The following is a 23,792-nucleotide window of genomic DNA, read 5'->3' as shown; positions in this document are numbered from 1 at the left end:
GTCTCCATCTACCTTGATAAGCATGCTCGCTCCACATGTACTGCAGTTTAGAACCCCATTAAAAATTTATTTATATATATATATATATATATATATATATATATATATATATATATATATATATATATACTACCGTTCAAAAGTTTAGGGTCACTTAGAAATTTCCTTATTTTTGCAAGAAAAGCACAGTTGTTTTCAATGAAGATAACATTAAATTAATCAGAAATACACTCTATACATTGTTAATGTGGTAAATGACTATTCTATCTGCAAACGTCTGGTTTTTAATGCAATATCTACATAGGTGTATAGAGGCCCATTTCCAGAAACCATCACTCCAGTGTTCTAATGGTACATTGTGTTTGCTAACTGTGTTAGAAGGCTAATGGATGATTAGAAAACACTTGTAAACAGTTTTGCTGTTTAGAGGAGCTATAAAACTGACCTTCCTTTGAGCTAGTTGAGAATCTGGAGCATTACATTTGTGGGTTCGATTAAACTCTCAAAATGACTAGAAAAAGAGAGCTTTCATGTGAAACTCGACAGTCTATTCTTGTTCTTAGAAATGAAGGCTATTCCATGCGAGAAATTGCCAAGAAACTGAAGATTTCCTACAACGGTGTGTACTACTCCCTTCAGAGGACAGCACAAACAGGCTCTAACCAGAGTAGAAAGAGAAGTGGGAGGCCCCGCTGCACAACTGAGCAACAAGACAAGTACATTAGAGTCTCTAGTTTGAGAAATAGACGCCTCACAGGTCCTCAACTGGCAGCTTCATTAAATAGTACCCGCAAAACGCCAGTGTCAACGTCTACAGTGAAGAGGCGACTCCGGGATGCTGGCCTTCAGTGGCAAAGAAAAAGCCCATATCTGAGACTGGCTAATAAAAGGAAAAGATTAATATGGGCAAAAGCACACAGACATTGGACAGAGGAAGATTGGAAAAAAGTGTTATGGACAGACGAATCGAAGTTTGAGGTGTTTGGATCACACAGAAGAACATTTGTGAGACGCAGAACAACTGAAAAGATGCTGGAAGAGTGCCTGACGCCATCTGTCAAGCATGGTGGAGGTAATGTGATGGTCTGGGGTTGCTTTGGTGCTGGTAAAGTGGGAGATTTGTACAAGGTAAAAGGAATTTTGAATAAGGAAGGCTATCACTCCATTTTGCAACGCCATGCCATACCCTGTAGACAGCGCTTGATTGGAGACAATTTCATCCTACAACAGGACAATGACCCAAAGCACACCTCCAAATTATGCAAGAACTATTTAGGGAACAAGTAGGCAGCTGGTATTCTATCTGTAATGGAGTGGCCAGCGCAGTCACCAGATCTCAACCCCATAGAGCTGTTGTGGGAGCAGCTTGACCGTATGGTACGCAAGAAGTGCCCATCAAGCCAATCCAACTTGTGGGAGGGGCTTCTGCAAGCATGGGGTGAAATTTGTCCCGATTACCTCAGCAAATTAACAGCTAGAATGCCAAAGGTCTGCAATGCTGTAATTGCTGCAAATGGAGCATTCTTTGACGAAAGCAAAGTTTGAAGGAGAAAATTATTATTTGAAATAAAAATCATTATTTCTAACCTTGTTAATGTCTTGACTATATTTTCTAGTCATTTTGCAACTCATTTGATAAATACAAGTGTGAGTTTTCATGGAAAACACAAAATTGTCTGGGTGACCCCAAACTTTTGAACGGTAGTGTATATATATATACACACACAAGAATAGATATATACAATGCATATCTCTAACTAATTATTGAAATTTTTTATTTTCTTTACTTTAAAATGTGTATAATGTTAAAATCCTTATTGTATCGAGATAGACAAAAAATAATACAAAAACAGAAATAAATGCAATTGCAAGCGTTTAGGGCTAACAGGCTACATAATTATTTTTTACTTTAAAGTGAAAATATTTTCCTTGGTCAGTAAACATGCATTTGGCAAAGAGAATATTAGTCTGTACTTGAGCACATTAAAAGGAAAAGGACGCATTGTAGGTGGCAGTTGTCAACACATTCCTCCAGCAGCCCTGAATGGGGACTATTATAAGAGGTCTGGCCAGAAGAAAAAAAAGTGAGCACATAGCTGAGTTCACATGGTTTACTAGTGGCTTCCTCTTGGATGCTGGATAGCATGGAGAAGCATTACTCTGAGATAGCTGCAATATGCCAGAAATGTGTCAGAGTAAAATTAGACAAAGGACCACACATAAATACTGGTGTTCACACTCCTCCGCCACCGGGCACTATAGAAACAACTGGCCTCCCAATACTTCCTGTGTCTTATGTTAATTCTGTCTCTTGTCCTAATGTTTATGAGAACATACTGAATTATAACATCACTCAATTTAACAATACAGTATAAAATATCTGATTTAATTTAAAGGGGTGCTCTAGAACACATCATAGCCGTATATCTGCTCTAACTTCCTAATATACACTGAACTTGTTTTAGGAACAGCAGCAGTTGCAGGGGGTTCTGGTTTACATATGGATCATACATATAGATGGTTTGTCATACGCAGGATATAGACATTGACACACTATTAGACAAATGAAACAAATCTCTCAAAATTTGGTCCCCCGTTCACTAGAGATCATTGCTATAAGGGAGGATTGACTGCTTACATGTGGATACACTGTGTAGATGGAATATAAACATAGATTTATGGATCACCCATCAGCTCCCCTGACATTTGTTTTTGTAAATTTTTGTATTCTCCAAAATAACAATCCTTGGGCATCTTATCTTAGAACTCATCATTGTGCCATTCCTCTATAACTCCTCTTGGAAATGTATGAATAAATAGACATGTTATTATTCCCCTTGACAAACGGGTGTGTCGCAACGCACTCTGACACTGTCCAATAAGTTCTGGCAATATCAGACTGTGCAGGGACATACACTATCTCTAACACCTAGTTGTCAATTTACTCACATAAAAAAGGAACAGCACAACACCTAGTTCTAAGAAAAGATGCTCCAGAATTTTATGGGGAATACAAGTATACATGTCAGGAGACAACCCCTGGTTATCTAACTCGCCCCCTAACAATAGCCTGATATTGCCGGAGGAAGTGTTGAGGGTAGTGTGCATGTTATATTAGGCATTGCACAGCGCCCCTTGAACAAGTCCCAGGCTGCCCTATTAGGGCAGGCCCCCACGTGGCGGTTTTCCTCCGCAACTGTCCGCATCAATGCCGCACAGAATCTGCGTTGCAGATTCTGTGGCGGATCTGCCCAAAATGTGCAGTAAATTGATGCGGACTAGCTGCTGCGTATTGCGGTGAAAGTACTTCCCTTCTCTCTATCAGTGCAGGATAGAGAGAAGGGACAGCAGTTTCCCTAGTGAAAGTAAAAGAATTTCATACTTACCGGCCGTTGTCTTGGTGACGCGTCCCTCTTTCAGCATCCAGCCCGACCTCCCTGGATGACGCGGCAGTCCATGTGACCGCTGCAGCCTGTGATTGGCTGCAGCCGTCACTTAGACTGAAACGTCATCCTGGGAAGCCGGACTGGAGGAAGAAGCAGGGAGTTCTCGGTAAGTAGGAACTTCTATTTTTGTTACAGGTTGCTGTATATTGTGATCGGTAGTCACTGTCCAGGGTGCTGAAACAGTTACTGCCGATCGCTTAACTCTTTCAGCACCCTGGACAGTGACTATTTACTGACGTCGCCTAGCAACACTCCCGTAATTACGGGTGCACACACATAGTCACCCGTAATTACGGGAGCCCCATTGACTTCCTCAGTCTGGCTGTAGACCTAGAAATACATAGGTCCAGCCAGAATGAAGAAATGTCATGTAAAAAAAGCAATATGCATCCGCAGCACACATAACATGTGCATGACATCTGCGGACTTCATTGCGGAATTTAGAATCTCCATTGAAGTCAATGGAGAACTTCCGCCATGAGTCCGCAACCAGTCCGCCACTGGTCCGCAACATCCATTGTATGCTGCGGACACCAAATACCGCACCGCAGCCTATGCTCCGCTGCGGAATTTTCAGCCTCGTCTAAACGAAGCCTACTAAAATGAAGTGGAAGGCAATGGAGAAACGGGTCCGCAGCGGATTAACGCTGCGAAGCGTCCGCAACGGAATTCAAGAGCAATTCCGCCACATGGGGCTTTGCCCTCACAGGATGGCAGCGGATGCAGTGTTGATTATAACCTTTCTTCTATCCAAGGTGGAAAGCAAAATGACTCTTCCTAAATATTCTGGTCGCACCCTCTAAACCCCTCTTGGTCATACCCTCAATTTTATACTGACAATACTCAAAGCTCACAGCAGTACCCAGAGTGCCAGTCTCATGCACACTTGTTCCTCTATGCCACACTGCTCCCTCCTCTGGCATGTGAAAAAGATCTTCTCCCAACATGATGAGCATTTCGATATTTTTTTTGCTATCAGAATGGTCATTGGGAAGAGAACATACACGAATATTTATTTCCCACTATAAGGACTCTTTCACACGGCAGTATTTAGGTCAGTAGTTTGCATTAGTATTTCTAAGCCAAAACCAGGAGTGGAACCCACACAGATAAAAAGTATAATGGAAAGATTTGTTCCTCTTCCGGGTGTTGGACCTACTGGTTTTGGCTTACAAATACTGAAGCAAAAATTTACCTCTAACGGACCAATCATGAGCGATAAGGCCTACGGAACACGGGACGGAAATGATGCAGAAATTTCACTCGGAAAATCAGTGAAAAAATCCTGCAGAGTATTACAGTAGCAGCAAAGTGAGTGAGATTTTAATAAATCACATCCACATGCTGCAGGAAAAAAAAACATAAGACACGTGCAGATATTGACCAGCGGTACAAATTCTCAATCTGCGGTATGTGAATTTATCTTGCGTAAACTCTCCAGAATTTGAACACAGAAATTCCAGATGGCAATTCCAAAGCATTTCCGTCCAATGTGCATGGGGCCTAAGTATTGTGACGGATGAGTTCAACCTTGCAGATTTCCATTGGTCAAATCCGATCGTTTTTAGTATCGAAGATGCAAATGATTACTGATAATCTTCATAAAGTCACTCAGAACATTAATATTCATTATGTCTATGAGTAATGTGATGGACAGGTCATCTGATAAAACGCTACCCCCTATTTATTATTTATTTTTGTTACCTATATAGCATCTACATATTCTGCAGCGCTGTACAGAAGCCGTCCCCATTTGCTGTCACTAGTGAGGCTCACAATCTAAATGCCCTGTCTGTATTTTTTTGGAGTAAGGCCACGTTCAGATGTGGCAGAATTTTTCCGCTGCAAATGTTGGTGCAGATTTGGGGCAATTATGCAACGAATCTGCACCAACATTTGCATATTTGACAGGTCATTCAGACGTTGCAGATATCACAGCGGACTTGCCAAAGATTTCAGTTCCGCAGTGAAATTCCGCTTCTTCTCCGCAATGTAATGAGCATGCTAATTTCTGCACAGTTATTTTCCGCAACGTCTGAACTAAGTTTCCTAAAAATGTATAGAAACAAATGTAAAAAACGGCTGCTGCAGAATTCCACTGCGGACTCAATGTGCCCTTAAAGTGCCCGTCATGCCTTAGGCCTCATGCACACGACCGTAGCCATGTGCACGGCCGTGATTTTCGGGTCGGCCGGCAGCGGAGTGTCACCTGCGAGCCGCCCGCAAATCGCGGGCCGTCCTGTGCATGGCCCCATAGGAATGAATTGGGCCGCAATTCTCCCGGGGGAATTGCGGCCGCGAAAGCACGTTCGTGTGCATGGGGCCTTATGGTGTCTCTTGTAAATGCCAGCTTTCAACAGTGATTAGTGTGCCCATATTACGACCACGAATCCTGGGTTGATGGCGTGTATAATTATGTGAAATAACTTCATCATATATCCATATGATGCAGTTAGTTTGGATTATTAGACTTGGGGATTTGGGATTTGTGGGCGTAATACGGGTGCAAAAATGTGTCTATATTACGTTCATGTGAAAAGGGCCTTTGAGTTGGTTATTATTTGATAAAATACAACCAGAAGGGTGGGGGTGCAGATTTTATTATATTATCATCATTACCATGAGTGCTGTACATTATTATGTATATTCTTATTATAATGTATATTCTTATTAGTGCTGTATATTATAATGTATATTCTTATCAGTGCTTTATATTATAATGTATATTCTTATTAGTGCTTTATATTATAATGTATATTCTTATTAGTGCTACATATTATAATGTATATTCTTATTAGTGCTACATATTATCATGTATATTCTTATTATCATGTATATTCTTATTAGTGCTTTATATTATAATGTATATTCTTATTAGTGCTTTATATTATAATGTATATTCTTATTAGTGCTTTATATTATAATATATATTCTTATTAGTGCTACATATTATAATGTATGTTCTTATTAGTGCTGTATATTATAATGTATATTCTTATCAGTGCTTTATATTATAATGTATGTTCTTATTAGTGCTTTATATTATAATGTATGTTCTTATTAGTGCTTTATATTATAATGTATATTCTTATTAGTGCTTTATATTATAATGTATATTCTTATTAGTGCTACATATTATAATGTATGTTCTTATTAGTGCTATTATAATGTATATTCTTATTAGTGCTTTATATTATAATGTATGTTCTTATTAGTGCTGTATATTATAATGTATATTCTTATTAGTGCTATATATATTATAATGTATGTTCTTATTAGTGCTATTATAATGTATATTCTTATTAGTGCTTTATATTATAATGTATGTTCTTATTAGTGCTTTATATTATAATGTATATTCTTATTAGTGCTACATATTATAATGTATATTCTTATTAGTGCTACATATTATAATGTATATTCTTATTAGTGCTATATATATTATAATGTATATCCTTATTAGTGCTGTATATATTATAATGTATATTCTTATTAGTGCTACATATTATAATGTATATTCTTATTAGTGCTGTATATATTATAATGTATATCCTTATTAGTGCTGTATATATTATAATGTATATTCTTATTAGTGCTACATATTATAATGTATATTCTTATTAGTGCTATATATTATAATGTATATTCTTATTAGTGTTTTATATTCCCATTCATATATATTTTTATTTATCTTTACCTGTTTCTCTTCATAGTATTTACTTTTGGCTGATCTACGCTATTCTCATGAGGCCTTCACACAGGCCTATATATTCAGGGTACCCGCCATATGTCTTTTATTCCTTCTTTGTGAAGCTTCTGGGTTTTTATCATGTATTGATGTTTGTTCTTATCTATTATGTATGTATGAGCTAACAAAGAATCTTTGATATACTATTAAATATATTTACTTTGGTCGCGTAGTTCATATAGGATTTGATCTAAATATTGCACTAGTAACTATTTACGTATACGTTAGGCTTTATTCCGTATATTATAATGTATATTCTTATTAGTGCTGTATATTATAATGTATATTCTTATTAGTGCTGTATATTATAATGTATAATATTATCATACGGTGGTCTATTATCTGTATTATTAGCATTGCCGTATTACTATGATCTGTATTATTAGCATTGCTGTGTTACTATGATCTGTATTATTAGCATTGCTGTGTTACTATGATCTGTATTATTAGCATTGCTGTATTACTATGATGATCTGTATTATTAGCATTGCTGTGTTACTATGATCTGTATTATTAGCATTGCTGTATTACTATGATCTGTATTATTATCATTGCCGTATTACTATGATCTGTATTATTAGCATTGCCGTATTACTATGATCTGTATTATTAGCATTGCTGTGTTACTATGATGTGTATTATTAGCATTGCTGTATTACTATGATGTGTATTATTAGCATTGCTGTATTACTATGATGTGTATTATTAGCATTGCTGTATTACTATGATCTGTATTATTAGCATTGCCGTATTACTATGATCTGTATTATTAGCATTGCCGTATTACTATGATCTGTATTATTAGCATTGCTGTGTTACTATGATCTGTATTATTAGCATTGCTGTATTACTATGATCTGTATTATTAGCATTGCTGTATTACTATGATCTGTATTATTAGCATTGCTGTGTTACTATGATCTGTATTATTAGCATTGCTGTATTACTATGATCTGTATTATTAGCATTGCTGTATTACTATGATGTGTATTATTAGCATTGCTGTATTACTATGATCTGTATTATTAGCATTGCTGTATTACTATGATCTGTATTATTAGCATTGCTGTATTACTATGATCTGTATTATTAGCATTGCTGTGTTACTATGATCTGTATTATTAGCATTGCTGTGTTACTATGATCTGTATTATTAGCATTGCTGTGTTACTATGATCTGTATTATTAGCATTGCTGTATTACTATGATGTGTATTATTAGCATTGCTGTATTACTATGATCTGTATTATTAGCATTGCTGTGTTACTATGATCTGTATTATTAGCATTGCTGTATTACTATGATGTGTATTATTAGCATTGCTGTATTACTATGATCTGTATTATTAGCATTGCTGTATTACTATGATCTGTATTATTAGCATTGCTGTGTTACTATGATCTGTATTATTAGCATTGCTGTATTACTATGATCTGTATTATTAGCATTGCTGTATTACTATGATCTGTATTATTAGCATTGCTGTATTACTATGATCTGTATTATTAGCATTGCTGTATTACTATGATATGTATTATTAGCATTGCTGTATTACTATGATCTGTATTATTAGCATTGCTGTGTTACTATGATGTGTATTATTAGCATTGCTGTATTACTATGATCTGTATTATTAGCATTGCTGTATTACTATGATCTGTATTATTAGCATTGCTGTATTACTATGATCTGTATTATTAGCATTGCTGTATTACTATGATCTGTATTATTAGCATTGCTGTGTTGCTATGATCTATATTATTAGCATTGCTGTGTTACTATGATCTGTATTATTAGCATTGCTGTATTACTATGATCTGTATTATTAGCATTGCTGTATTACTATGATGATCTGTATTATTAGTATTGCTGTATTACTATGATCTGTATTATTAGCATTGCTGTGTTACTATGATCTGTATTATTAGCATTGCTGTGTTGGACAGTGTGAGTAGACTGTGTTGCACAGTGTGGACTGTGTCCTCTCCTCCCCGGTACTCCAGCTGCACAGCCCGCCCAGTGCTGGGAGTGACTGCCGTGACTGCTGGGCGGGAGCGGTGCGGGCTGTCAGCAGGGAGGAGGAGGGAGCGGTGCGGTGTGAGGAAGACGCCCAGTTCTCAGACTCCTCCTCCTCCTCCTTCTCCTCCTCCTCCTTCTCCCTGTCCTGCTCTCAGTGAGGACGGCTCCCCAGGATCTGTGCCCCCGTTGTGTGTCGTTCGTCCCGCTGTACTGTCCCGTGTGCTCCGGTCACTATAACTCTCATCTTCTCCGCTCTCTTTGTTTTCCTCCTTATTTGCGTCTCCTGGAAACTTTCCCGCGATCGTTAAGGAAGAAAAGAAAGCGACTGTGCCCGTGTCCCGGCATCATCGTCAGTGAGCGCTGCCAGCTCAGTCCCGCTGCTGTGCCCCCGAGCCCGGCGTTGCGACCTGAATGGATGGGTATGGGGAGAAGGGCCGCCCTCTCCTGCCCCGGGGCTGACCGCCGCGGCACTCTGGGCCCCCTGCATCTCCTGCTGCTGCTGGCCCTCTTGGGGGACACAGGTGAGGACTTTGTTTTCTCATGAGATACCCATAGATGTAGTGATGATGAAGTGTCCTGATGTTTGTCTAAGGTGCCAAGATGATAAACTGCAAATAATGATGATAATATTCATGGGCCAATCCTTGTCCCTTTAATGTTGTCTATGGTTTAGAATCGGTCAATCCCAATATTGATTATTGATCATTATGCCCTTGATAGCGGAACCGGATGATGTTTATATTTAGTCCTTCTAACAGTAATTATTCCTGTGGTCCCGGAACCGTGGGTGATACCTGGTGAAAAGTAATTATGTCCATTGTGCCAGAACGGCAACACCAATAATGAGTCCTTGTGATGGTAAATATGTCCGTTCTACCTGGTCAATACCCATAACGAGTCCTCAGCGATTACAGGGTGACCTACAGAACCAAAGCAATCAGATCAATTAATACTGGGTACAATATTTGCCACGTCCCGGTACCAAACTGATCAGGTAGATAATAAGTATAATCTCTGTGTGTATGGCATGAAGATGATCAGATACAACCTATAGAAGTATATATGGATTGTTAGGATAATGGATTGGACTGGTTATAAAATCCTGATTGTCACTCGTGAAGCGATGGACTGACACATGGCACTTGCTAGTCATGGATGATCAGTAGATGGTGTGTGCTGTATCATCCACATTGTTACCGTTTATCATAGGACTGTTGTGTTAATAGAAGACAGTTGTGGGTCACTGGAATGAAGATCAGATTGGATAATATTTAGGAAAAGCTGTAACGTCTGTGGCACAGTTTAAGTTGAAGGATGTAGAGAATGAGTGATTCATTTGGATCTCCAGAAGAATATTTGTCTAGTGCTCAACGGTGATAGCTCTGGCATGTAGATCAGTGGGCAGCATCTGGTAATGATGACTGTCTGATGATGGTGACACTGGAGATGCTGCTCCGTGGTCCTTGAGTTTCCCTCCAGACTGACATGACATCCAGGGTTCTTCTTCAGGTTCCATCACTAGATGAGGACCTTCTCTTCTCCAGGAGCCATGTCCTGTCCCTACTCCAGGCCGCTATTGACCACTTCCCCTATTCTAATTTATTTATTGATGAAATGCCAACATATTCAACATTGTAAGGTTCTATACAAAGTGGCATAGATTAAATGTCCCCTTATTCCGTGCTGGTGACCACAAAAATTCTGTACAGATCCCTTTTATAAGGTTTTGTAGAGAGTTTGATCAGAATGTCGTCATCGCTGATAATTTCACCGCAGAATTACCATTCACATGAACTAGTTTTACAATGACATATTCAAGGTCCGTTATATTAACACTAGTGCTGAGTGAAAGTGGACAGAACTAGGAATGGACAATATATGTCAAGTGAATATCACCCAAGCAAATTTCTGAAAACCACCTGGCTCCTGGAGGTCCTCCAGGCCTGCCATAGACAACCTTAAACCACGTACATGCATGGATATCTATGGGATCTCTATACCTATCATATTATTCCATATTGTGTTACCCTAGGTAGCAGAGGTTTGGAGATTTGACCAAGAGACATATAAATGCTGGTCTGACAAATCCTGGAATAGATTTTAGAATTGTTGTCTTGTTGCTATGGACTCTCATTATTGGTCAAATCTGACAAAATAGCTGCTCATCTACAGTACAAGCATTAAGTAGTAATAACTAACAAATATATGTGTGACTAGAGTACGCATGGTGGAAATGCCTCCGGTTTCTATCAAGTACTTGGCATTTTGATGGTATGAAAGTATCTCTTGTGTATGAAGATACGACGCCTGTCGGTCGTGTGCAAACAGAAGGACAATGGCATGTCACTTTTTAAAAGGTAGAGTACGCTCTACGATGTAAAGCAGAATATTGGAGGTGGCCAAGGAAGTGGTGTCATTCATAAACATGGCACTTGTTCTGAGGCCATTATGGAGGGCAGTGATTCGTGTGCCCCATGGTGCTGAGCATACACATGATTATTGTGATGTCTGAGCATCTGTGTCCTTTGTGTACTGCATATTGGAAGAGGTGTGGAAGTCTGGTCCCATTGACTCACACAGCTGGTAAATAGTCCCCAATGAGATTGGTACTGTGAAGCATCTGATTTCCCCAAGGTGGCATTACATCAAGAGTTCAGTGCGATGCTGCCTGAAAAATCTTCCATGATTCATTTGTTTCAGAAATGCTATGTGTGTGTGTGTGTGCGTGTGTGCGTGTGTGCGTGCGTGCGTGCGTGCATGAATATATATATCTATCCAGCACACAAAAAATGGTGACATCACACTGTAAACACACTAATGCCACTAAATATGCATTACTGCTGAATCTACTTACAATTGTGAGGTTCATTGTGCACATTTTGATCAAATTGTGTGAGCCCACCTGCCACGACAAGGTGACCTCCATGAGGTGGAAACCTACGATGCACATACACCCAGGGCTCAATGGGAGGAGTGCAAGAACAAAAATGGAAGCAGTCACTAACCCCACATATATGGATCACATAAACACAACAAAAGTTTGAACAGCACATTTCAGCAAAATGGAAAAAAAAACATGTATACAGGTGCGAGAACGCCTGTGACTGCAAATTTATATATGTATATATTTGTTTGTGTGTGTGTGTGTAAATGGTGTGTATACACCGTGTGTGTATACAGTGGTCAGCCATAACATTACAACCACTGACAGGTGAAGTGAATAACATTGATTATCTCATTGGCGCCTGTCAAGGGGTGGGATATATTAGGCAACAAGTGAACAGTCAATTCTTGAAGTTGACGTGTTGGAAGCAGGAAAAATGGACAAGTGTAAGGATTTGAGCGACTTTACAAGGGCCAAAAATGTTCACGGCTAGACAACTGGGTCAGAGCATCTCCAAAACGGCAGGTCTTTTGGGGTGTACCTGGTATACAGTGGTTAATTCCTACCAAAAGTGGTACATGAAAGGAGAATCGGCGATGGGGTCATGGGTTCCCATGGCTCATTGATGCTTGTGGGGAGTGAAGGCTAGCCCGTCTGGTCCGATCCAGCAGAAGAGGTATTGTAGAACAAATAGTTGAAAAGTTAATGCTGGCTATGATACACTGTGTTTTATGACACCTTTCTATCGCAGCTTTTTAAGTATGGAGGTGCATAACCGCAGATCAGTCAGAGTGCCCATGCTGACCCTTGTCCACTGCTGAAAGCGACCATAATGGGCACTCGAGCATCAGAACCGGACCAAAGAGCAATGGAAGAAGGTGGCCTGGTCTGATAAATCACATTTTCTTTTACATGTGAACGGCCAGGTGCGCGTCTTTCGCTTACCTAGGGAAGAGATGGCACCAGGATGCACTATGGGAAGAGGGCAAGCTGGCAGAGGCAGTGTGATTCTCTGGACAATGGTCTGCTGGGAAACCTTGGGTCCTGGCATTTATGCGGAGGTTGTTTTTAAAAAGTACCACCTACCTATATGTTGTTGCAGACCAAGTGCACCCCTTCATGTGGAGTCCATGCCTCGACAGGTTAGAGCGGTTTTTTTGTTGAACTAGGGGGACCTACACAATATTAGGAAACTGGTTTGAATGTTTTGGCTGAACAATGTGTGTGTATATAATAAATTGTGTGTTTTTATATTATTTATTGTATAACTGGAGTTATATATTGAATTACATTTTATTTATAATATAGTGGCACTATAATGCGTTTTGCTCACTCAGCGATTTTACAAAATAATCCAAAAATTTCAGTTTGCTGTAACATTCCCTATGTGTAAATGACTACAATGATCAGATCCATTCAATCCAATCATTATCTGACTGGCATAGTAACTCATCTGATCGCTTATCTGGCCTTAAATCTGTATATGTACACCTAAATGTTCTCTAGATTCCGTTATACAGTATGTGCCCTTTATTGCAGACATGTAAGAGTTAAGTCATCCTTGTTAGGTATATGTGTGTAATGATCCAGATGTCTCCCCCACCCCCCAATTCCTTTCCTGGTGTTTGCTGAGAGTCAGGCTGAGATCAGGTTTCCAGCTCCTACAAGGAGAAAGGGGAGCCTTGTGCGGATTCTGCTCTGAATGGGAGTCGGAAAAAATTAACCCCAGCAAAACTTATGTTCTGATGCCCAGTTGTGAAGCGCTAGCTTTTTATTAGTGCAGGGTATTAACGGCGGGCATTGCAGGCTGGGTTTGGTAGGCACTGCTGCCACTTTTGCTGTTTATTCCTGAGCTCTGTGAAGCTAATTATGGCTGTAATTGTAACAATTGATGTGTGCAATGATATGTGGTTTGCGGCAGCCATTCACAAGGAGCAGATTGGATTACATCCCTGAGCCTACTTCCTCCCCTCTGGCAGTGAATGGTTAAGTTGGGGTTGCTCTGGAGAGGTTAGAATTGCATACTGGAGTTTTTGAAACATGCCGGGTCCACATATGTGATTTGACCTTTTGCATAACGTCCTAATATTTGTGGCTTGTGACTAATTTGAACAGTTTGTCCGGGGCTGGATGGCTGAGAGGTGCTTTTGATCAAGATCATTACCTTGAATAATTCCTGCAGCGATTAGCCGGGGAAAGGTTGAGGCCGGCTAATCTAAATCTGATCAACAAAGCCTGATTATCTATTAAATGTTTACATCTGGATTTCTATCAGCGTTATTAAGTAACCACATTGGTAGTTTAGAGATTTGTAGTTTGTGACGATCAATCTGTAGATCGCATTATTCTTGTAGTAGTGATGGTATGACAATACCAAAGGAATCTGTTCCACTTATTATATAATGATAAATAACATTAGCCGTGCACGTAATACTAATCTTTAAAGGGAACCTGTCAGCAGCCCCAAAACGGCTGACAGGGTGATAGAGGAGGGGCAGGACACTTAAAACGTACCTTTTTTTCTTGGTCATGCAAGTTGTATGACCGAGAAGCTGACGTTTGATTCCCTCGGCACGGCGGTCGCAAGTGCCACTCCCTGCGGCCAATCAGGAGTCTGCTAGAGCACACTCAGAGCGTAGGAGCGGAGCTTGCACGAGCACTTGCACATCAAATCCTGCCTTAGTGGCACTTGCGATCAGAGTGCTGGGGGAATTTAATTTTTTTCTCGGTTATGTAAGTTGCATGACCAAGAAAATCATGTTTAAGTTCAAAATGCCTTTCCCCTCCCCTATATCACCATGTCAAAAGTGTTGACCTCAAAACTGTTGACAGGTTCCCTTTAAGTCGTCCATACTCATTAGGTTATATTGGCTTGTTGGGCCAACTTTAATGTGTAAGGGGACAGTCTATTATGTGTTCAGACAACAGCTAATATGTACGGTCACCTTAAAGGGGTTGTCCACTCTTGTCAGTCATTTTTTGTTAGAAGCATCCCATGAAAATAAGATGATTATCGAGATTTCTGCTGCAAAGACTCCCATGGATAAGGCTTAGTTCACATCTGCATCAGGGATCCGTTCGTGGGTTCCGTCTGAGCTTTCCGTCAGGGGAACCCATGAATGGAATTCAAACTGAAACAAACGGAAACCATTGGTTTCCGTTTATATCACCATTGATTTCAATGGTGACGCATCCGGTGCAAATGGTTTCCGTTTGTCACCTCTGTGTAAGGGTTCCGTTGTTTTGACGGAATGAATAGCGCAGTCGACTACAGTATTGATTCCGTCAATACGTCGTTATTCTTAAACAACGGTGACAAACGGAAACCATTTGCATCGGATCCATCACCATTGAAATCAATGGTGATGCAAACGGAAACCTATGGTTTCCGTTTGGATTCCATTCATGGGTTCCTCTGACGGAAAGCTCAGACGGAACCCAAGAACGGATCCCTGATGCAGATGTGAACGAAGCCTTATCCATGGGAGTCTTTGCAGCAGAAATCTCTATAATCATCTTATTTTCATGGAATGCTTCTGATTATCTACAGCGCCACCATAGCGGAAATTAAGCATTACATGGTGTCCATTTAAATCAATGGATTGTCCATGCAATGCATGGGGCCTTCAGAGACCGAGAGACTCTTGGTAGCTGCTCTCCACCTTCGCTTATTGATGGAGTTCCCATATGTAGCGCTCCCCTCTATTAACACCTTAATCCACTTATATGGTATTTGAAAATCAGGTTTGTAAACCAGACAACCCCTTTAAGTTACATAAGTGATATCTATAAGCATAAGGCCTCATTCACACGGCAGGGTTTCCCGGTTGGGTGCCGGCCGTTCATAAATCGGCCGGCACCCGGCTGCATTAGGAATAATAGACCCCTAATGGGGCTATTCACACGACCGATTTTTTGACGGCCGGGAAATCCGGCCGTCAAAAAATACGACATGCTCTATCTTCACCCGGGTACCCGGCCGCCCGTCTCCCATAAAAGTCTATGGGGCCGGGTATTACACGGCCATCACCGGAATGTGTTCCGAGTGATGGCCGGGTTTCCCGGCGCTTGCGCTCTATCTCCTCCTCCTCACAGCGCAGAGTGCATGTGAGGAGGAGGAGTTGATGCCATTCTGACGAATGGCATCGCTGCACACTGTGTGGCAGGGCCGGGGTGTACAGCAGGTGGAGGGAGCGCTGCGCTGGCTCCCTTCCCCTGCTTGTTAAAATCACCCTGGCCCGGCGACACCTTCGATGGCGCCGCTAGCAGCTGCGGCTGCTACTACTGTAGCGACCCCACTATAGCAGAGCAGGGAGGTATCTCCCCGCTCTGCTATGTGCTAGCCGCACTTTAGCTCCTTGAAGGAGCGGAATCCCCGTGTTTTCTGGGATTCCGCTCCTGGACAGAGCGCTTGATGTCTCTGTCCATATCTGGGCAGTGACATCAGGGGCAACTCCTGAAGCGGAATCCCCGAACACATGGGGATTCCCCTTAAGGAGTTGCCGCTGATGTCACTGTCCGGATCTGCCCGGCACGGATGCAAAACTTTATGCAAACCGGCCGGGCAGAATGGCCGATTTTTACCGGCCGGCACTCGGGCTCGGGAACGACCCGTTCGTGTGAATCCCGCCTAAATGACACTTTAACAAAAATGAAAATATTATCAATAGCTGACCAATGATCATGCTGTTGGCATTCAACTGTGTGCTACTTTCTACGATCACAGCCGATCATAAATCGTATTTCTCCTGGGGGCAATAATGTTTTTGGGACCTATTGATGGTAGTCTCGGTCATGATCACGGAAAGTAGTGCATTATTCCAATTTGGGACAAATACAACTGATCATTGGGGTTTTAGAAGAAATGCATACATGCCTATAAATCACAATGTGAACTCGATCTAAGGCCCATGTCAAACAGCCGTAATATGGCTGCAATATAGGGTTGGTTAGGGCTACATGGGGAATTTTGCCACAACACAGGTCGCACGGTCAAAATTCGCTGTGTCACCTGCCTGCATTGCAACTAATGATGATGAAGGTGGTTGCGTTGCAAGCTGCAAGTTAACGCAATGCGTCCGTTTCGATTTCTTGCGACTGTTTCCTCGTGTTTACAACAACCCTCGGCTCGCCAACTCTGCCACATTCACTGTGATGCAGCAAGTGCGACACCACGATGCAGGCAGCAACACAGCGATCTTTGGTTTTGTCACCTGTGTAGCAGCCGTAGCCTTATGGCTGCAATTCTTGGGTCCTATGATATTCTAAGTTGAACCAAACGCAGTCGGGATTTCGCAGGTTTAATACAAAATGCAGCCATATGAAATGTCCCCCAAAAAGTAATATGCCATTATTTCAGAGTTGTGTGGATCCTTACGATCATCCACATCATTGTCCATATTTTTATGTGCTGTTATTCGAGCAATTCTTAGGCCCCTTGCACACGTTGCGCATTCCCTGCAGAATTTTAGTTTATGTTTCGCTCGTTCCGCAGCAATTTCTCAAAATAAATTGACATGCTGCAAATTAAAAATCCGCACCACGGGTCAATTTCCGCATGTCCTTTTTATGACTAAAATTTTGGTGCAAATACACACAGCACGTGTCTTACGGTATAAAGTAGGGCTAGTTTAATTCTGTAACAACCTAACCAATGGATGGTAGGTGTTTTTGTGAGTGTGGGCACAGCGTTGACAGCTGGCAGTGGCTGTGTACTTGATATAATTTGTTTTGAAGATGCCACCGTCCTGGGATATGATGAAACATTTTCTTCTGTATGGAAATGAATAATCTCACATGAGGCATCATCGGCAGCATTCTAGACTCTGAACTTTTCACTGTCCTGTATGGGTAATGATTAAAGGCAGCAACGTAGTTGAATGGTAAAGGCACGTTTTACTGGAGCGCTGCGTAGTTACAATGTTTTCTAATTCCTGTTGAGTGGCAGTTGTATACGCTGATATCTAAAAGATGTTCACTAAACTGAGCATAAAATTCCTTCTCTGTCAGAGGAGGTTTACAACTGAGAATTGGATTCTATCGGTGTAAATTTTGGGTACATGCACATGCCAGGCCTCATGCATGAATCCTGTGCGCCGGCTCATTGAGCCCTAGTGACGCCTTCGTGAGGCGCTGTATTCTCCACTAGAAGCAATGTAACTAGGGGAGAAACCCTCTATAAAATGGCTTGCATTGATGCACACCACATCTTTTCTCAAGGTTTTCGAATAAATGTGTGAAAAAAAACTACCTGTGGGTGCCTCATTCTAACTAGAGGTATTGTATGGGCTCATAGCAGTCTATGGGTGTTATTTTACTAATCTATACGTCCCTAGTACGGTTATGTGAGTGGGCCCTCAGGCTGCTAAGTGTGTCTGAATTCCATATAAGTTACCTAATTTTTTTTAGGATCTCCTGTCCCATGTATTAAACATTATCTTGGGAATGTTTTAGAGTCCTAGAAAATGGCTCCCTGACCATATGTATATACAGACCTGTTTACATATAGCAATTTTTCAAACCAACTATTCTGATGATTTTCAGGTATGAACAATCAATTTGATGGTAAATGTTGATCGATTTGTGAATTTAGACTAGGAAACCATTATTTGGGCAGCACGGTGGCTCAGAGGTTAGCATTGTTACCTTGCAGCACTGGGGTCCTGGATTAGAATCCAAGGAGAACGTCTAATGTTTAACAAACCCTATTCACCTACGGCGTACAAGATCTACCACAGATTCTAGACATGCTGCAGATTTGGAAATGTATGTTAAACCCAGCCCAAGGGTTCATGCACTCGACCGTTGTTTTCTTCAGTGCCCTATCCATTTTTTTTTTTGCGAATAGCATACAGAGTCACTCATTTCTATGGTGCCATGCACACATCCATTTTCCACAAACTATAAAACAAGTCCTGTTCTTGTCCGTATCTGCGGTCTGTCTGAAATATTCTAGTTTGTCTCCGCAAAAAAACGGACCGCACATTGAAGCCACTAGGATCCGTTTTTTTTGCGGTCTGCAAAACGGCAACGGTTGTGTGCATGAGCCCTTAAGCTGAAGATCTGTGAGCAGATTGTAGATATCAATATTTCAGTTGTCAATTCACTATCAGGCATGCATTAATGGTAAATACTGCCTTTATTTGCTATTAAAAATCTTTTATTGTTATTGAATGTAAAAATGTGAAAAACTCATTAACATATGTTATAAATATTTCTCCTTTTAACAGCCACTTCCTTTTGCTTTTGACTCTACTTAGTTTTGCATTATTTATTGCTAACTTCCTTTGCATTGCGGACCACAGCAGAATATCTTTGTGCTGTTAAAGGCTTGGTACCCCGGCCGTTACCGACTTCTGCTTCCCATCCATCATTTGTGTAGTTCTTCATGAAGTATCCTTGATGGGAAACTCGTAACTACCAGTTCAACTATAGTATGTGAGTTGGCACCAGTAAAGGGCTGTACGAAATGACCATTATTTTTCTACAAAAAACCGATGTAGGTCCAAATTTTTTCCTGTAAAATCAATGGTAATGTAATATTAAGATCTCCATTTGGCAAAAGGTAATATAGTTTGTAAGGCCAAAAAAAGACATATGTCCCTCCAGTTCAGCCTATTACTCTGCAATGTTGATCCAGAGGAAGGCAACACCCCCCCCCCCCCTCATGAGGCAAAATACAATCTTCCTCATCCTAGTAAATCCTTCCCGATTCCAATATGGCAATCAGAACAAATCCCGGAATCAAGGACCCCTCTACAGTAACCATAACTTGTAATATTATTACACACAAAGACGTCCAGGCCACTGCTCTTACAGTAAAGAATCACCTTCTATGTTGGTGTATTGGATGAATCTAGATGTATTGGATGCCCTTTATTATAGGTAGTCCAGATATAAATAGGTCATGAAAGAGGTCTTTGTATTGACCTGTGATATATTTATACATAGTTATTAGGTCACCACTCAGCCGCCTTTTTTCTAAACTAAATATCCCCAATTTGTGCAAATAAGGGCCCTCAGCTGACAACGTTGTGTTTTGTAAACAAACTCGCCATGTCCGTGCGATGTAAGATGGCGACGGTCATGTAGATAAATTACATGACCGTTTCCTCGACTGCCTCTGGTTCTGCGCAGGTGCTGATCAGAAGCTGAGCGCAATTAGGGCATGCGTATATACAGGAGACTGATCGCTTTATCTGCGCATATGCTAAATGCGCTCAGCCACTGTTCAGCACCTGCCCAGGACCAGAGGCAGTTGAGGAAGTGCTCACTTGATTTATCCACATGACCGCTGCCATCTTGCATCATATGGAGGAGGCAAATTGTTTACACCGCACAGACGTGGGCAGCTGGGGGCCTTTATTTGGAAGGGGGGATGGTATCAAGAAAAAATGGTGGTGTTACAAGTATAATATACAGTGGTAAATGGTAAAACCTTTAATGCATTTTTAGCATATGATTCATGGAGAATCTGTAAACTATGTGATCTAGTATTACAATGTAGCTATGATAAAACATTAAACATTTCTATTAATACTTTTAAAGCGTATCTGCACTTTCAAAAAACTTTTGATTTGTCATCGAGACATATCAGATGTTTTGACGGGTGGGAGTCCGCGTGCTGAGACCCCCACCATCGCTGAAAGGAAGGTGCAGAACCACTCAGTTGAGCGCCATGCACTATTGGCTGTGATCTATGAGTGCCGATCACAGCCAAGGGTGCTCAGCTGAGCGCTAATGCCCCTTAGTTTCAGCGATGGGGGGGGGGGGGTCTCCACAACCGGACCACCGCTGATCAAAACTTCTCATATGTCCTTATAGCAAAAGTTTTTTGAAAGGTCCGTTACTCTTTAACACTGTAAATGACACACAGCCCCTTCCAGGCATACTATCCCAATACTGCGTAGATAAAATAATAGAATTACTGGTCAGCACTAAGCCATTTAAAAGCTCTTTGTGTTAGGTAATGCATGGTGTTTATTTCACATTCACCACGTTGTCACTCAGAAAATGCCCGACAAACAAACCATTAATCTCCTCCCGTATGGCCGAAAAGCACATTTAAAACCAGGATTCCATTAGTAAGTGCAATCTATAACAGGAATCATGAGAAAGTCTGATAACACCACAACCTTTAGGAAGAGTGATGCTTGTCATGTCCAGATAAGACAAAATGGCTATTCTACCTCAGGCAAATACGATGCGTCGTAATCCATTTTCATAATGCACAGTATGACAGAATTTGTTCGGCTCATCATGCATAACTGTCTGCATGTGATATCACGTTGGCCCAGAATTTCCCTGGCGTGTAAAAGGGCTTCTATGGTTTGTTAGTAGGGCTCATATAACGGAGCACATGTGACATTCGGCTTGTTACTATGAATTGTGTCAAAGTTCAGTCCATCAAAGCTGATCTTGGAGACCCTGAAGTGGAGGGGGAATTATTTATTTACATGCTATGTCCATTCAGGGGCTTTTTATGGATGGACGAGTGTGAAACGAGAGGCAGATTTACTAATAATGTCTGCGTTTTAGACAGCAGAATCTTAGACAGGGCAGTCAGAAAATGCGCCAAATTGATCACGGTGCATGCAGCATGATAGATTTGGTGCATCCAGCTGGACATGTTACACACTTTTCTCTTCCTAATACCACCTATTGGTTGGTTTAGTTTATAGCAATTTTTTGTGGTAAAATTTTGGCACATTTTTTTGATGCACAGTGTTGCATTTAAGCCACGCCCCCTCGATTTAAGCCAGAATTCTGGTGCATTTTAGGGTGCGTTCACATCAGCATTGCCTTTCCGTTAAGGGGTTCCGTCTGAGCTTTCCGTTGGGGGAACCCCTCAGCTGAAAGGCAAACGGAAACCATAGCTTCCGTTTGCATCACCATTGATCTCAATGGTGACGGATACTTTGCTAATGGTTTCCTTTTGTCTCTGTTCCTTAGTTTCCATTTTGTTTTACGGAATCAATAGCGCAGTTTACTATGCTATTGATTTCCGTCAAAAAAACGGAACCCTTTCACAACAGTGACAAACGGAAACCATTAGCAAAGTATCCGTCACCATTGAGATCAATAGTGATGCAAACGGAAGCTATGGTTTCCGTTTGCTTTTCCGTAGAGGGGTTTCCCCGACGGAAAGCTCAGATGGAACCCCTCAATGGTAAGACAATGCTGATGTGAACAAGCCTTTAGTCATCAAATCTTAAAGCGGTTATGTCATTATAGAACTACTTTAATATGGAAGCCGCCGCTCCTTAAAACATTTTGCAAACCGCTGTTTTTAGTCAGGGAAAGTTGCCGTCATTTGATCATTTCCCCTGTAGTAGGTATTCCGATGAATGGCTTTCCATTTAATCCATTAACAACGCACCCCCAAGTTGAGGCCCCTCTTTAATATCCATGTGCCCTAACTGGGCATACATATAGGCGTTGTCCTGATAGGACAACCCCTTCAATATCAATTTAGTTGAGCCCTATTGCTATCAAACCAAAGTCCTCCATTAAAGCTAAATTAACTTTGGTGTAACAAATCGCATATTCAGTGATTCTCTAATATACTCCGATTAGTGATTCAGGTAAGAGTAGGGAGAATAGGGAAATAAAATCCCCAGCGAACTAAAGAGGACCTCTCACTAGGTCATATAAGCTAAACTGGTTTACTGACCTGAATAGCACTGTCTCCCTGATTCCAGTGCTGTTTTTTTTTCCTGGACCTCTCGTTTCAGAGCTATGGACCACTGTTGTGTTGGCTCCCTCTATTCTAATTTGCTCTAGTTAGCGAACAGGGAATGAGCTGCCTTGTGCTGATTGGTCCGCATCAGGGGCAGGAAAGCTAACCCCACCCTGTTGGCTAACTACATCATATACGGAGCGAACACAACAGTGGGCCATATCTCTAAAACTGAGTACAGGAAAAAAAACGTGCTGCAATCGGTCTTGATTAACAATATCCTACAATTTGGTGTATACAACTCCTATGCAGGCCAGTTTGTATTTTAGGTTAGAGACTACAAACAATCCCTGAGGTTATACTCCTTTCCACCTAATGCAAATCTAATATATTATCAAGCAGTAGAGGCCAGATGGAAGAGTGTAACAAATGACTGTAGGATCAGACTACACAGAAGGTTTGTTTGTAGTCTGTAACCATGGAGACACATGTATACACAAATTGGTAAGATGGTCATATCCATTTGGCACAAAAACCCAGTTTGAGGAATAGCTAGGTTTTATTTTGTTACAATAGGAATAATTGTTTCTGTAACACATGCTACCATCCTAGTAAAATTTTAGTGTATATAAATGGCAACCCAATTATTTATAATTGAGACAAACGACGGATTGAGATATAATGATATGGTGTAAAGCCATCCTAGGCCTCGAAAAAGTATTCCATTGCGTAGCTCTGTCTAAGATGCCTTCAAACAATAAGGAAGAAAAACCGAACTGGAACTGTAAATCAATGCAGAGCATTACCTACGTGTAATCCTATCCAAATGCCAGGTAGGGGCTTCTGGTTTCAACAAAGCAATGCGTGCATTTCCTGAATGAAGATTGAATGGAGCGTAGGCTGCTTACTCATACACTTCATGACTGTTCTTGGCCGGCTCCCCAAGCTTGTTTTACTTAGCATCGCTCTGGCATTCTGTCAAGTGTTTTTTTTTTTCTTCCTATTAGGTAGGCACCC

At 41.0% G+C, this 23,792-nt stretch overlaps 1 protein-coding gene across 3 annotated transcripts in view; it reads left to right on the top strand.

The window, feature by feature from the left end:
• Positions 1-23,792, top strand: part of RGMB (repulsive guidance molecule BMP co-receptor b) — a 76,371-nt gene that overhangs the window by 14,294 nt on the left and 38,285 nt on the right. For 2 of the 3 annotated variants that reach the window (XM_075837032.1, XM_075837025.1), the window contains one exon: positions 9,523-9,734. In XM_075837032.1, the coding sequence (XP_075693147.1) occupies positions 9,523-9,734 (212 nt within the window). The remainder of the gene's footprint in view (positions 1-9,522; positions 9,735-23,792) is intronic. The other variant, XM_075837039.1, reaches the window with a different exon arrangement.

The sequence above is a fragment of the Rhinoderma darwinii genome, chromosome 1, assembly GCF_050947455.1.
Source record: "Rhinoderma darwinii isolate aRhiDar2 chromosome 1, aRhiDar2.hap1, whole genome shotgun sequence".
NCBI classification, from domain to species: domain Eukaryota; kingdom Metazoa; phylum Chordata; class Amphibia; order Anura; family Rhinodermatidae; genus Rhinoderma; species Rhinoderma darwinii.
Note: the sequence above shows the minus strand (reverse complement) of the source record. Positions and strands in the feature narration are given on the sequence as shown.